The sequence below is a fragment of the Choloepus didactylus genome, chromosome 23, assembly GCF_015220235.1.
Source record: "Choloepus didactylus isolate mChoDid1 chromosome 23, mChoDid1.pri, whole genome shotgun sequence".
NCBI lineage: Eukaryota > Metazoa > Chordata > Mammalia > Pilosa > Megalonychidae > Choloepus > Choloepus didactylus.
Window position 1 is genome coordinate 28,090,820 of NC_051329.1, and position 15,902 is coordinate 28,106,721.

Here is a 15,902-nt window from a genome sequence, read left to right on the forward strand (position 1 = left end):
AAAACAAACCTGGGCCTGGATCTGCTACTTAAGAGCTGTGTGACATTGGATAGGTGATTTCACCTCTCTGAGCTTGGTTTCCTTATAAATGGTCTCAAGGACCGGACTGAGAGTGAAATGAACCAGTTCTGGCACATGGAGAGCACTTACCAAATGACAGCTGTGACTTTTTATTTTATTATTGCCAGGCAGCTACTGAAAGCCAGAAGTGACTTCCTTTGCTTCCAGGAAAGTTCCTTTAATTGCATAAAACATAAGCTGTGAGCAACAAGGGAAGGGATGAGGGTTGAGTAGGGGAAGCTGTGTGCCGCCAGTCAGACCGAGTCTAACATAGGCATCTCCTATCAGAAGGACATGGCCTTTGTGGCCGGGGCCCCCAAGGGGCAGCCACTGCCAGAGATCTGGGGTTGGATGGTCTGGGTCTCCAGGAGACAGTCCCTTCCCAACCCGCCTGTGTCCTGTCCATGGTGCTGAAATCTGCTCCAGGCTCCTTGTTGCCATGCACACCCGTTAACTCCTGGTTCCCTACTTCCTCCATTCAACTCCACAAGTATACATTGGGCATATCATCTACAGGGAGGGGAGGTAAAAAGAATTTAGATACATCTCCAAACCAATAAGCTTACAGCTTGTAGGGAAGGTATTTCCAATGCCTTAAGAGAGGTGAGGACAAAGGCAAGAGGACAGATTTTCCTATTTCTTGGGGGTCAGTGACATTCTGTCTCTCACTTTCACCCTTCCATCTTCCTCTTCTGCAACCTCGGCAACCTCCAAGGCTGTGCATCTTATACATTTCCTGATCTGACCGCAGCAGATGGGTCTTCCCCAAGGCAGACAGTCTCTACTCTAATGTCACAGAGTCTGCAGGACTAATGATCAATTGCTGGGGTGGGGGGAAGATATATACAGAGATAGCAGAGGGGCAGGGGTCTCAGAGAAGCAAGGGAGCCACCTAGATAGGGGTGAGCTCCTCGTCGTATTTCTGCATGCCCTCGTCCGGGAGTAGCACCTCCACTGTGAAGCTGACCTTCTTGGCATGGACAAAGCTATAGGTGTTGTCGAAGCGCAGAACATCTGCGGAGATAGATGGAATATGAGCAGTTGGGTCTGGATTCACACTCCTGGCATCCCTGCCCTTCTCACCGGCTTTGTTTGCCAAGCTGGACCAAGTTTCCACCACTCCTGTTCCCTTCCCCATGGGAACTGTCACCCAAGAACAGGGCCTGTAAATAGACACTGACCTCCCCCTGGCCATGTGCCCAGGCCTGGCTTTAGTTGCACCAACAGGTAGTTGAGAACAATGACGACTGCATCCCATTGTCTCCACACCTGGACGCTTGTGAGATGGGAGTGGAAAAGCCAGGAACCTTCAGAGGCAGCCCAGCCCCCTTGAATGAAGTGGAGTGCTGAGCCAGGCCTGCCACATACCCTCTGCCTCCTTCAAGCCACCCCAGGAGTGGTTGTGGTTTGAACAGGGGTGAGCACAGCAAGGCTGCAGGTTGATAAGATGTTTGCCTAGGTGGGACTCCAGCACCTCCCTGAGCTGTGAAACTTTGGATAAATTGCCTTATTTCTCATGGGGACAATCACACCTGCCCTACGGCCCTTTGTCTGTGTCCTGTGTGCTGCATGCTCTAAACTCTTTCAAGGCCTGTTATCTCTGACTCTTGGTGCACAGTAGATGTTTACCAGTGTGGACCGAATGAGCAACTGTGTGAATCAATAGCACTAAGCTAGGTCATGCATCGCCCTGGGGGAAACACTCCCTTCTGTTTCTCCTCTAAACCTGCTCCAGCATTCTAGTGCAAGGGCCCAGCCAGAGCAGACTTACAGACTCCAGCTTCTGAGCAGGTGAGGCTCCCATCCTCTGGCACCAGGTGGGAGTTGTAGCGCTGGCTGGACAGCACCTCTGTCATCTCACCTGCCCGCTGCCGCTCTCCCATCTTGGTCTTCAGGAACACCCCAAAGCCAATGTCCCCCCCCGTCTGATAAGAACTGCCACCTGTAGGGGAGTGGGGGACAGGTTGCTGTGCAACCTGATGAGTCCCCAAGGGGCTAGGGCCCAGCCAGGAGTGGGATGGTGGTCTGTCCCTACCTGAGGACACAGCCTGGGAACAAGATCTCGTATTCCACCTGATGCGAGGAGCCACGGTTGATCTGCACTGAGTGCTCGTACTGAGTCTTCACCTGGTCCCGCACGTACATGGACTTGGGGATCTCCCCTCCGTAGTTGATCTGCAACATAGGATGGGATGTGCTTGCTCCCCTCTCCCGACCATTGTTCACGCTGTTTCTCCTGCCCGAGGACTTTCATCATCTCCTGGAAATATCCTACTCATCCTGCTCCCCTGACCTCCCCTGGGAAGTCTTCCCCAACCCTCCAGGCTGTCAGAGCCTTCTCTGGGTCCTCGTAGCCCCCCAGATTCCCCTTACAGCTCCTTCTGTGCAAGGAATCTCTCATTTCCTGGTTGCCTGCACAGCTGCCGAGAGTCTTGTGAGGTCTGGGCAGGGACTGTCTAGCTCAACACCTGACTTCCATGGGTCTCTCCACAGGTATTTGTAGAATGAATGAGTGGGTGGTAAGGGAACCCAGCTTTTCTACCCTCCCCTCCCCTGGCCTAGGGTTCTTCATACCTTAGTTAAACATTTGGGGTTCCCATCAGGGTCAGTCAGTGTCCCCCCAAACTGGGCAGGCAGTTCCTCAGGACTGATGTGTTTCTGCAAATTTTCCTTCCAGTTGTCTTGGAGCAAAGAGAATGAAGGGTGGTTATCAGGGATGGAAGGGACCCATCAGCCCTCCAAGCCCACCAGAAGGGCCTGAGCTTGGAGAGAAGCCCCACAGGGACTAGGCTGCCAGGGCCAATTTACCAGCATCCTAGGCCTCAGGATGCCTCAGGAAATGTCCTTTCCAAGCATCATGTTGCTATGGAAATGGATTCCCCCTGGCTGATGGGTTTGCACATTCTTGAGGGTCCCCCAGCTGTGAGTAGTAAAAACTAGAGTTTGTCTAATTGTCTCAGGGAGACATTAAGGTCCAGTGAGGTCCAGGGCCTTATTAGGGTCATACAATGAGTAAGTCACCCAGCAAAGTCAGAGCTCTTGGTGGGGGATGGATAACTTTGGGCCTCTGGAAGGACCGCACATCCCTGTCTTAACAACCATGACCATAAGGCCCATTACTGCTCCTCACATCCTATGCAAAGCACTGACAGTTCTGGGGCGTGGGGTATCTCCATGGTCCCAGCCCTGTGGCCAATCCAGGTTACCCCCACCATGATCCCATGGCCATGGGAGATTTCTTGCCTCTGATGTGGATTTGGGCAAAGACCACAATGCTTGGCACACCAGGGCCAAATGTGCAGAGCTCTTGGGGCACCAGATGGGGCAGAGGCCTTGGACTTGGGGTCTGGAATATGGCAGTAATACACACTGCTCCAGGATTTGGGGGGCTTAAAAAGTAGGGGTCTGAGCCCCTCAAACCAGGTACTTTGTGATCCATCCAGCTCCCTTTCCAAGTGGAACTCAGCAGAGGCAAAAGACACAGGATTCAGGAATGGAAGGAAGGCAGAGATTTGTAAGATCTCCCCTTAGCACCCAGTCCTTAGATACCCTGATTCTATGATTTGACTATTCTCCTTTGGAGAAATTACCTTCCAAGCTCAATTGTTTCTATTCCCTCTCTCTCTTCTTCTCTCTGTTCCTCACTTTTCAAAACAATGTTTTTACCACTTATAAAAGCAATACATTTTTGTTGCACAAAATTTACAAAATATGAAAAAATATGAATACAAAAGTAAAAATAAAATTAAAACCTTCCTTCTAGAAGTATATATATTTATACAAAATAAGATCATGTGTTTTAACTTAATTAAATATTAAGTTAATTTAATTAAATATTAAATATTCACCCACAGCATCATTTTTCATGGCTGCCCATTCATCAAATGGGTGTATCATGATTTCCTTTTCAAGTCCCTTTTGTTAGGCCTCCCTTATCTGAATCACAGATCCTCTCCCTCTCTTCTTCCTCACCCACCTCAGCTTGGGATGCCTTTAGAAGCACCGAGATGATGAATGCTGAAAGGAAACCGAGGCCCATAGCGCAGATTGTCTAGCAAACAAACTGAAACTGATATGGAGGTAGGTGTGAAGGTTTTAGTCACTAAAGGGATATGGCAAAAAATAAGGCATGGGTAGCTGGATAAATGCTATCAGGTAAGACTCACTTCACTAGCGCCTCTGTCTCTGGGTGATATGTGGAGCTCTGGATACAGTGATGGATCAACCTCACTCCAAAGGTCATGCACAGAGCTCAGCGGATGGAGCTGGAACTACTTACTTCCTGTCACTATGATTTTTCTGCGAGTGTCTTCACTCAGGAAAGGCTTCATGAGGTTGTAGCCCACAGGGAACAGTTTGGTGGCTGGAGAGACACAAGCAAGGATAGTGGGTAAAAAAGAATTCTATTGAACCATCCTCACCACAACAGTTATAGCCAACAATATGGAGGAGTTATGCACAACCCAGGCCAGTTCCAATGCCCTGCAGCCACCCAACAAAACAAACAACTATTCAACCAGCCAACAACCAGCTAACCAACTAATCTACTGATCAATCACCCATTCAGCCAACTAACACACCAGCCAACCTACAAAACATCAAATCAACTACCCAATTAAGCAGCCAACCAAATTACCTTCCAACCAGCAAACCAATCAGCCAACTAAACCTACCAAGGAACCAGCCAGCCAATTATCCAAGATCCAGGCAAACAACAAACCAACCAGGTAAGTAAGCAACCAATCCACCAGCCAGCCACCCAATCAACCAGTCAACCAAACTGCCAACCAGCCACCCAATTAGCCCGCCAACCAACTGGCCAGTCAACTAGCAAACCAACCAATCAACTACCAAACATCTGTCCATTCATCTATCCACCCACTCACTCAACCAAACAACAACCACTCAAACATTCAAGAACCTATTCAGCACCCCCAATAGCCCCAGGACTATGAGGACACAACAGAAGTGGAGAATCAGAGCCTCTGCCTTCAAGGAGCAGACAACTAGCTAGGAAAATAGAATGAACACACATAAGACAACTGGAGGCCCCCACAAGGCAGCAGTCAGGACAGGCCAGATTGTGCTGCACTGGCTGACAGTGCCAGGGGCAGTCTGGGGAGGGAGAGAACAACATAGGCATGAAAAATGAGGGGGGCATTCTTGGAATAGCTGTGGTTGGAGCTGCCTCCCCTTGCTGTAATGCCGACCACAGCAGTTACCAATTGTTGAGTGCTTATTCTGAGCCAGGTGCTCTAAGTGATTTGCATGTTGCCAAGAAACCAACCTGCCTCACAACAACCCTGGGAATAAGAGACTATCATTATGGTCACTGTACATATGGGGAAACGGAGGCAATGGGAAGTGAAGCGACTTGCCACACACCTTTCACGATGAACATGAACTTCAGGGTCTCTGGGTAATTCTCTTCAAGGAGGCCAAAGAACTACAGGACCAAAAAGACCCATCAGAACCCACACATCATCTTCTAACCCCAACTCCTTTGCAATCTCCCCTCTGGAGGTTTCAGTGGACTGTGGAGGATTTCTCTTCTTGCTTTCACCTCCACTGGCTCCTGGGGTGGGGACAGACTTTCTCCCCTTAGACAATTGCAACCAAATTCTAATGATAATCACATTATAATAATCATTTTTAGACTCAATGTCATAGTAACAATAGTATAGTAATGACTACTATTTGCTAAATGCTCATTACCTACCAAACACTGTGTACATGCTTTACATGCCAACTCACTGAAGCATCCTGGTATCTCTCCAGGGCACAGACTATTGCTATCCCTTCTTTGTGGGTGAGGAAATGGAGGCGGAGAGAGAAGAGTGATTTGCCCAAGTCATGAGGATGACAGTGCCGGAAAGTGTTTGGTGGAAGCTAACCCCGTGGTCTCAGTACAATGTTATCCCTGAGGCCTGTTCTGTGGAATCATTAAGAAACAGATTAAGTCCCTTTGGGCCCTCGATAACAGTGATGGGGCCCAGGAAAGCCTCTACCTTTTACTAAATCTTGGCTCTGAGTGAGCAGCCAGGTCACAGCAGGCCAAGCTGGTGGTCCATGCAAGTTTGGGGCATGGAGGGGGTGCACCCATGGGCTTACTCACCTCCTGGTATACTTCCACCAGAGGTTTCCAGAAGTGCTTCAAGCCCAGGCCCTCACAGTCAAATATCATCACGATGGTCTCAATCTTCTTCCCCAGCTGTGAGGGTGAGCGCAAGGAGCAGTTCTAAGGCTCAGGCTCAGAACATGGGGGATGGTGATCCAAGCATATGACCCCTCAGGGCTTCTCCCAGCCCACCACTCTGTCCTCAGAGGAGCAAGTAGGTAAAGCAGTGAATGTATCTCCTCATCTACCCACCCATCCATCCACCCATTCATCCATCCATCCATCCATCCACCCATTCATCATCCATCCATCCACCCATCCATCCACCCATCCTTCCATCCATCCACCCATTCATCCATCCATCCATCCATCCACCCATCCATCCATCCACCCATCCATCCATCCACTCACCCATCTACCCACCCACCCATCCATCCACCCACCCATCCATTCACCCACCCATCCATCCATCCATCCACCCACCCATCCATCCATCCACCCATTCATCCATCCATCCATCCATCCATCCACCCATCCATCCATCCATCCATCCGTCCACCCACCCATCCATCCACTCAACCACCCATCCATCCATCCATCCACCCACCCATCCATTCACCCACCCATCCATCCATCCATCCACCCACCCATCCATCCATCCACCCATTCATCCATCCATCCATCCATCTATCCACCCATCCATCCATCCATCCATCTGTCCACCCACACATCCATCCACTCAACCACCCATCCATCCATCCATCCACCCACCCATCCACCCATTCATCCATCCTTCCATCCATCCACCCATTCATCCATCCATCCATCCACCCATCCATCCATCCATCCATCCATCCATCCGTCCACCCACCCATCCACCCATCCATCCACCCACCCATCCACCCATCTATCCATCAATTCATCTGCCTATTTATCCATTCATATTGCCTGCCATCCTTTCTTCCCTCCCTTCCTCCCTCCCTCCCTGTCTCCCTCCATTTGCCCATCTGACATTTATTAAGCACCAATTTTGCCCAAGATACTGAGAGAATAATGTATATAGCTCAACACATGGTTCTTGTTCTTAAAGAGTTCACAGTCTGGTTAGGGAGACTGATAAGCAAAGAGGTTATCACAGCCCTGTGGTAAGTGCTGTGACAGGACAGCACAGGGCTGTGGGAACCCAGATGAGGGGTATTTAATCCAGATGGAGAAGGTGACATGTAGATTTGAGACCTGAAGGATAAATAGGAGAGAACCAAGTGCAGTTGTGAGAGGTAGGTCTGTGTGGTGGGAGGTAGGGTGATGCAGACAGAAGGTATGGCAAGTGCAAAGGCTCAGAGAGAATAACACTAGCTGCCATTGTTGAGAAATATGTGCTAGGCCTTGTGTGCCAAGCCATTGCACACTTATATTATCTCATTTAATTCTTGCAACCTTCATGTATTATTATCATCTCTGTTTCATAGATGAGGAAACTGAGGCTTAGAGGGGAAGTCGCTTTCCAAGGCCACACAGCTGGTAAGTGGAAGAGCTGAAATTCAACCCCAGAGCTCTCTGACTGGTGGAGAGTTCAAGGGTGCTCCCGGGCCATGGACCTCCCTGCCTGCCAACCAGACACCCGTTCCCTTTGGCCTGGGCCTCACCCGCTCAGTCTGCAGGTCACACTCATGCAGGATGCGCTCGCAGTCCCGCATCTTTGTCTTGAGCAGGTCCTGCTTGGTGACGGAGAAGAGCAGCCCCTTGGGGTCAAGCGGCCCGACGATGTCATACCACACAGGGCAGCCATCCCGGTCGTAGCCACACAGGCCCCCAGGCAAGTACTTCTGGATCACCTAGGCATGGAAAGATACATGGAACTTGGCATTACACATCTTCTCAGAGATCCCCCAGAACTGGCTGACCTGGGACCTGTGAGCTTATATGCACCATAGTACAAAGCACTGTCCCTTCCCTGTCCCAGGTGAGACACCTGAGGGTCCCACAGGGGAGGGGCTTGCTCACAGCAGGTAAGTGGCAAAGCCCAACTTCAGCCTGGGCCTGGCTCAAGGCTTCTGGGCTCCTCAGTTCTGGTCCCAACATCTCCTATGTCCTCTTCCATGGAGAGGGGTTGGGCTTAGTGATGGAGATCGTGAATTCTGAAGGTCAACAGATCTGGTTCAGACTCTACTGTTGCCCTGCTGTGTGTCCTTGGGCAATTGACACCACCTTTCCGAACCCCATTCCACCTCCTCTTCTGTTAAGCGGTTTGGGCAATCCCTCCCTCATAGGACTGCTGGGGAAAGTCCCTGAGATAAGGCTGGCAAAGCGCAGCACCCATCCCAGAGCACGTGCCCCACAAATGAAGCTGTGCTCTTTACTTTACTATGATGCCAGTGGTGGTACTTTGTTGTCACCAATGCCTTGGTGAGATGTGCTTCTTTCCCACACAGATAGGATGGTTCAAGCAAAGCCTTGTGGGACAGAGGTGCAGGTGATTAAGAGCCTGCAATCAGGGGCCAGTGAGGCCTGAGCTGAAACCCCAGCCCCGCCTTGGGACCGTGGGACTTTTGGCAAGGTGGTTAATCTGTTCGTGGGCCTCAGTTTCCTCATTTGTAAAATGGGACAATAGTACCCACCCCATAGTTTTGTGATGATTAAATGAGCTCATGTTGGTAGTCTTAACCCTAACCCAAGATCTTGCAAGCTGCCAGTAAGTGTCCATTATTATTATAGATCAGGGGGGTTAGTGTAGTTTATTATTACAGCCTCAGGGGGTTCCACAGGCATCTCAGCCTTGCTGCCTGTCATTCGTGGTCCCCAGTGACCCAGAGGCTGATTAGGTGGCATGTCTGTGAGAGACTGGGGTGGGTGGAGGGGTGTTAGCCTCACCTCTGGAGGCTGCCAATCAAGGATGTGGTCAATATCCATAGTCTTCCGGAACTCCATGTACTAAAAGGGAAATGTGTGGTAAGGCCCCACTGAGCTCCCAGCGCCCCATAGGAGGGGATGGATTTTCCGCCATGAAACCCCTCCTCAAATCTCCAAGGTGGGCGGGTCTCACCTTGCGTAGCATGGCCTCCGATTTTTGCAGGTCAAAGCTCCGAGCTGTGGATGATGGAAGGAAGACGTGAGATGGGACACAGAGTGCCTTGCAGGCAGTCTGCCCTAATCCTAGGCAGTGGGAGCGATGGAGGACACAAGGGACCCCCACGGAAACCTCCCTTCCTTGCTGTCTACCCTCTCCTGGACCCAAACATGTGCAGCAAGATGGTGCAGTCAGATTCTGAGGGCCGTGGGTCATTCTGGAGCTGACCTCTCACCCTGACCTCCCCCACCTCTGCCCTCACCTCGGAGCCAGCGCAGAAGGAAATAGTCATCAGGATTGGGGAGGGCAGGCAGCACGTCCTGGACATTTTCTCGGAACTGGGAAGAGAGATGCTGGTTAGAGTTGGCTTGGCCCCAGACTCGATGGTTGTTTTCATCAACCCTCCTCCCCTCCCACAGGCAGTCTAGCCCATGCTGATGGAAGGACGGGTGGGTAGATGGATGGATGGGAGGACAGATGGATGATCAGATAGGTGGGTGGGTGGATGTGGGGGGAATGAATAGATGTATGGGTGGAAAGAAGGAGAAATGGGTAAGCAAATAGATGAATGGGTGGATGGATGGAAGAAAGGAAGTCTAGATGAATAGATGGATACCTGGATGGATGGATGGATGAATGGATAGGTATATGAATGGAAGGAAGTAGGGATTGGTGGATAAATAAGAGAAGGAGGGGTAGATATATGGATAGGTGGGTGGGAGGATAGATGAGTGGATGTGTAGAAGGATGGGTGTATAGAAGAAAGGGTAAATGGTTGGGTGTGTGGGTAGGTGGATTGGAGTGTGGATATAGCTTACTTCTCTCCAGTACTAACCCACAAGGCATCTGCCCTCTTTATCTCATTTTTCACAAAAACATTGTTAGTGACTATGTGTCCTCTTTCCCATTGACCTTGGGGATGACAATGCACCCTGCTCTGTCTGTCTGGCTCACACAGATCTGTCATCCTTCAGGTCTGTATTCCAGGGAGGAGAGAGGAACAGAGCTAGAGGTAGACTATCAGCATCCTTTATCTCCCACCAAGGAGCCTGGAAGGGAGGGAGATGGGGGCCCAGCTGCCACACAAGCTCTCTGAGCCTGGCTCCCAGGTGAGAGTAAGGCTTGGTACTGGACGGGCAGCACCCACACTCACTATTGTCTGGAAGATCTGTCTTCTGCTCCCCCCACCTCTGCCCTGGACAAGGCTGATATCTGTGGCTCCAAGGGACCTCCCTGGGGAGGTGACAGTAAAGAGACGAATCGTCAAGGGGATGCTCTGAAGTGGGGTAGAACCTGCTGAGCCAACAGAATGGGACAGCGTCCCAGACACCTGCCTGCTGCTCGGCCTCTTTCCCCTGGAAAGTTCTGGAGGGGAGAGACTCTCACCTTGGTCAGGGTCTCTGCCTGCTTGGGGCTCAGGTCTCCGACTCGGCCGCTCATGGTGCTGGCTGAGGCTCGAGGAGTAATGGCCACTACAGGCGGAGGCCAAACCTAGTCTCTCAGCCCTGACCCAGCTGGGGCCTTTTGCCCCCACTCCCGGGCGTGGCCCCTAGCCCCTCCTCCTTGGCCAACTGCTTGGATTGCACATTACATAACTGGGATTAAGTGAAGTCCCGTGCTTGGCTCTGGGACAGGTCTGGGGGACAGGAGGGCACAGGAAGTCATGCCAGGGAACCCTGGCTAGTGGGAAGAGGCTGGGAGAGATGGAGACTGGTCTCTCTTGTTGTGGGTGTCCAGGATGAGAGCCTGCAGAAGTCCCACCTATCTCCCAGGCTTGCAGTCCCCACTGTCTTGTAGCAGGGGGCAGATTTTGGGAGAGAGGGAAGCCTGCTCCCTGCTAACACTTTTTCTGAGCCTCAGTTTCCCCATCTCACAAATGAGAAGCCCCCACACCTAAGGATCTCCAAAGGTCACACTTTGGTGCCTGGTAAACAGTAAATTCACATGATCAGGAGGGGATAGGGTCCTTCTCTGTAACAAGAATCCACACGCAAGATGAGGACAGGCTGGGGCAGAAAAACGGAAATCCAAAGTATCCTTTGGTGAAGGTTTATTTCTCCCATGGGGCAGATAGTGTTTTTCCTGATGTTTTTCAAATCCTGTCCTGTGGAGCTGGCCCTGCAACCTCCCGCAGGATCAACCCGGGAAAAGGCAGGGCACCCATCACCCTGCTGCCTCTTTGCCCATCGCTGAGATCATGAGGATAACGAGGGGCGAGATCCTTGGCCCCTTGTCCCCGGGACCTCCTGAGGGAGAGGTGGGGCGGGTTGACTGCCTGGGGGGTGGTAAGGGTGTTGTTTGGGATTTTAAACAACTGACCAGGTGAAGGGGAGGAGCTGGGGGCATCTGTGCAGGGGCTGAGGGAAGCCCAGAGGTTCATGTCCATCCACTGGCTTCTGTCATGAGGTCTGAGGCTCCCCAACGAGAGGGGCCTGCAAGGCCCAGCCCTGCTCCCCGATCAAACCTTCCCTTCTGAGTGCCGCTTGCCATGATCAACGTGGTCGGAGGGAAGATCTAACAAGACACAGACTGTCAGCGGGTGTGCATGTCTAAGGGATTCTTTTCTTCCAGCTGTCAAAAGCTCTGGGAGGGCAGGGGCGACAGTGCAGGGCCTGGCATGTGAATGCTGGTGACTAGTAGCTATGGGCAAATGAATGTCTGAGGAGGGGCCTGGGAAGGGCGATGGCAAAATGATCCAGGTGGGCATCAGCTCGAGACCAGAAGAGGCTTTGGCCACTTGGCCACATCTCCCAGGCCGTGATGGGGTCTGTGTGGGCTGAAACCACCCGTGGGCTAGCCTAGACCCCAGAGCTGGGCTAATCCAAGCTGCTCCATCCCAGGCTCCTGGGCCATCTTGGATCCCCACCCTTGGGATATCCTGGGCCTCCAGTCTGGGCTATCTCAGGAGGTCTTTGGATTTGGTAAGTGGGGTAGCACTGAACACCTTCCTTGTTTTGGGCCTGGGATAGAGTTGGGGGACACCCTCCCTGGAGGGAGCTCGCCTGCCCAGGGACAGTTAGGTAACTCTCCAGGCCCCGGCCTGCCTCACCTGCTCCACCTGCACTTCACATTCCAACTCTGATTTCTGTAATACCCTGCCTGCCACCCACACCCACTTCCTAGTGCTCAGGATTGGGTTCCTCGTGCTCTAATTAACCCTAATCCTGCCTTTCTCTCACCATTCTCCTCTCTCACCTTAATCCTTCTAATGTGAGGTGCCTCAGCTACTGCTGGCAGAAGGAGAGGCTGGAAGAGGGGGCGGCCAGGACGGAGGTGGGGGTTCCTCCCGGGAGCTGCGGGCCTGGCCTTCAGAGACACCCCTAAGCACTTTTCCTGACCCAGGTCACACAGAACACCTACTATGCGCACACAGCATCTCCTGCTAGAACTTTCTGCAATGATGGAAATGACCCATAGCTGGGCTATCCACTGGGTAGACATAGCCATGTATGAGAGGGTTCAATGTGACTGAGGGACTGGTTTAAATTTAATTTAATTCAAAAGGTTTTACTGTGGCAAAGTATATAAAACATGACATTTGTCGTTTTAACTGTTATTAAGTGTCCAATTCACTGGCATTAATGACATTTGCAAAATCGAGCAACCATCACTCTTACCTATTTCCAAAAATTTTTATCAACCCAAACAGAAACTCTGTCCTCATTAAGCAAATAACCTTCCATTCCTCCCGTCCCCGCCAGCTTCTGGTAACCTCCAATCCACTTTCTATCTCTATGAATTTGCTGATTCTAGATAGTTCATGTAAATGGAATCATACAATATTTGTCCTTCTGTATCTGGCTTATTTCACTCAACATGATGTCTTCAGGGATCACCCATGTTGTAGCATGCAACAGAACTTGACTTTTTATGGCTGAATAATATTCCATTCTATGGATATACCACATTTTGTTTATCCATTCATCTAATTGACAGACACTTGGGTTGTTTCCACCTTTTAACAATTGTGACTAATGCTGCTATGAACATTAGTGTACAAGTGGGCTGTATGTTCAGCTTTTTGGGATTTGTACCTAAGAGTGGAATTTCTAAGTCATACGGCAACTCCATGTTTAACTTTTTGAGAACTGCCAAATTGTTTTCCAAAGCAGCTGAACCATTTTACATTCCCACCAGCAATGCAAAAGGTTTCAATTTCTCCAGATCCTCACCAACACTTAATTTCCCTTTTTCCGATAATAGCTATCCTAGTGTGTATGTGGTATCTCATGGTGGTTTTGATTTGCATTTTCCTAATGGCTAATGATATTGAGCATCTTTTCATGTGTGCCTGTTGGCCATTTTTTCTTTTGTTGCTTGAGTTTTTGGCATAATATCTAGGAAACCAATGTCAAATCCAAGGTCATGAAGATTTATCTCTATGGTTTCTTCTAAGAGTTTTTATAGTTTTAGCTCTTATATTTAGGTCTTTGATCCATTTTGAGTTAATTTTTATATTTCTTGTAAGGCAGAGGTCCCACTTCATTCTTTTGTGTGTGGAAGAGAATTTCCCCATTGAATTCTTTCCCCATTGAATGGTCTTGCCAAAAATCACTGGCCATAAACGTATTGGCTCATTTGTGGACTCCGAATTCTATTCCACTTGCCTATATATCTATCCATATGCCAGTACCACACTGTTTTAATTACTGTGGCTTTGTGGTAAGTTTGAAATTGGGACATGTGAGTCCCCCAACTTTGTTATTTTTCAAGATTGTTTTGGTTACTTTGGGCCCCTTGCAATTCCATATGAATCTGGGGATCAGCCTTTCCTTTTCTGCATGAAACACTATCAAATTTTGACACTACCAAAAATCTGTAGATTGTTTTGGATAGTAATGACATCTTAACCATATTTTGCCTTCCAATCCAGGGTGGCTTGCCATTTATTTAGGTCTTCTTTAGTTTCTTTCAGCAATATTTTGTAGTTTTCCATGTACAAATCTTGCATCTCCTTGGCTAAATTTATTCCTAGATCATTTATTCTTTTAGATGCTAAAGTAAATGGAATTGTTTTCTTAATTTCCTCATTTGTTCATTGCTGGTGTACAGGAACAACTAATTTTTTTGATCTGTACCCTGCCACTTTACTGAAATTGCCTATTAGCTCTAGCAGTTTCTTGTGGATTCTTTGGGATTTTCTCTATATAGGATCATGTCATCTGCAAATACAGTTTTATTTCTTCCTTTCCTTTTACTTCTTTTCCTTGCCTAATTGCTCTGGCTAGACCTTCCAGCACAATGTTGAATAGCAGTGGTGAAAGCTAATTTAATTTAATTTAATTTTAACTTAAATAGCCCCAGGTGGCTTGTGGCTTCTCTATTGGACAGTGCGGGTCTATGACATTTATTGAGGACTTATTACATGTGAGGTCCTATTCTAAGTGCCTTACTTCTTTTATACCTAAGAACATCACTGTGCTGTAGGTGCCATTATTGAACCTATTTTATAGATGAGGTCTGGAGAAGGCATAAAGAAGTCAAGTAACTTATCCAGAGCTAAACCCATGTGCTTAACCACTGTGAGTCTATTGTACCGTCTTCATTCCTGGAGTCTGCCTCCTGATCGGGGAGGAGGGGACCTGGGCACAAAAGTCACCCCAATGCAGTGCAGGTGCCATTTGAGCCAGACCTTGCAGAGAAGGGAGCCTGCTGTTTGGTGGAGCTGAGAGTAGAAGGAAGGGCATCCCAAGCGGAGGGGATGGCACAGGCAAAGGAAAGGCGTGGAGGGGAGATGATGGCAAGATGACCGTGGCTGAAGCAGGGGCTGGCGGATGGGGCAGTGAGGGAGGAGGAGACCCCCAAGGTGAAGGCAGTGGACGTGGGAGCCACGGAGACCTGAGAGCGAGTCCCAGATGTGTGACTGTGTGTGAGTCAGCTGCTTAACTTCTCCTAGCTTCAGTCTCTAGGAGGCTAATTAAACCCATCACTGTTCAAAGTGCTGTAAGAATAATCCATACATTGAATTTTCCCCCACATCTGCGGCTTGAACATTTATTAGACGCCAGGCCCCATGCTGGCTGCTGGGGATATTACAGTAAACAAGAAGGATTTGCTCTCTGCACAGAGCTGAGAGCCTCCCACTTATTGAGCATTTCCTCTGTGTGAGTTCTTTACAAGCATTATCAAATCATTTTGAAGCATGTACGGACATTCTCGTTTTACAGGTAAAGAAATGGAAGCTCAGAGAAGTTAAGAAGTTTTTCTGAGGTCACACAGCCAATCAGTGGGGAGCTCAGGTTTGAACCCAAGCCTGTCTGACTCTGGCGCCTGCACTCCAACTGCAGCCCAATCTCCCCTTGTAGCACTGAACACCTTGCCTAGCAGATGGTGAGTGCTCAAATGTTCTAAAGCATCATGTCTGTCCGTGTGGCAGGAGGCCTCAGGCTTTGGGGCGTCTTGGGGCAGCAGAATTAACTTTCCCACCCTCTCTCCCCCTCAACAAAGGCCCTGGCGACGGTCGACCCCCACGCCCACCGCTAGCTAGTTTCTTAGATATTACACCAAAAACTCCTCTCCAAGTATGACTCCAGATTTTGTTTAGCTCCTCCTGGGCCCAAGCTCTCAGGGAACCATGGTGACAACCACGACCAAAGCAAACATCCATGGGTGAATCGAGCTGCCCCAGCCACTCCCTAGAACACCCCTACCCCCTTT

General features: G+C 49.7%; 1 protein-coding gene across 1 annotated transcript; it reads right to left on the reverse strand.

Annotated features, from left to right (window-relative positions):
* Nucleotides 1-142: 142 nt before the first annotated feature.
* Nucleotides 143-10,766, reverse strand: SEC14L3 (SEC14 like lipid binding 3). The gene is given in 13 exon segments (XM_037817190.1): nucleotides 143-1,074; nucleotides 1,832-1,982; nucleotides 1,984-2,002; nucleotides 2,096-2,235; nucleotides 2,635-2,741; nucleotides 4,340-4,423; nucleotides 5,446-5,506; nucleotides 6,176-6,271; nucleotides 7,825-8,013; nucleotides 9,050-9,109; nucleotides 9,222-9,265; nucleotides 9,508-9,583; nucleotides 10,632-10,766. Coding segments are annotated over 13 exon segments (1,203 nt in total). The 5' UTR covers nucleotides 10,686-10,766; the 3' UTR covers nucleotides 143-952.
* Between the last annotated feature and the right edge of the window lie 5,136 nt (nucleotides 10,767-15,902).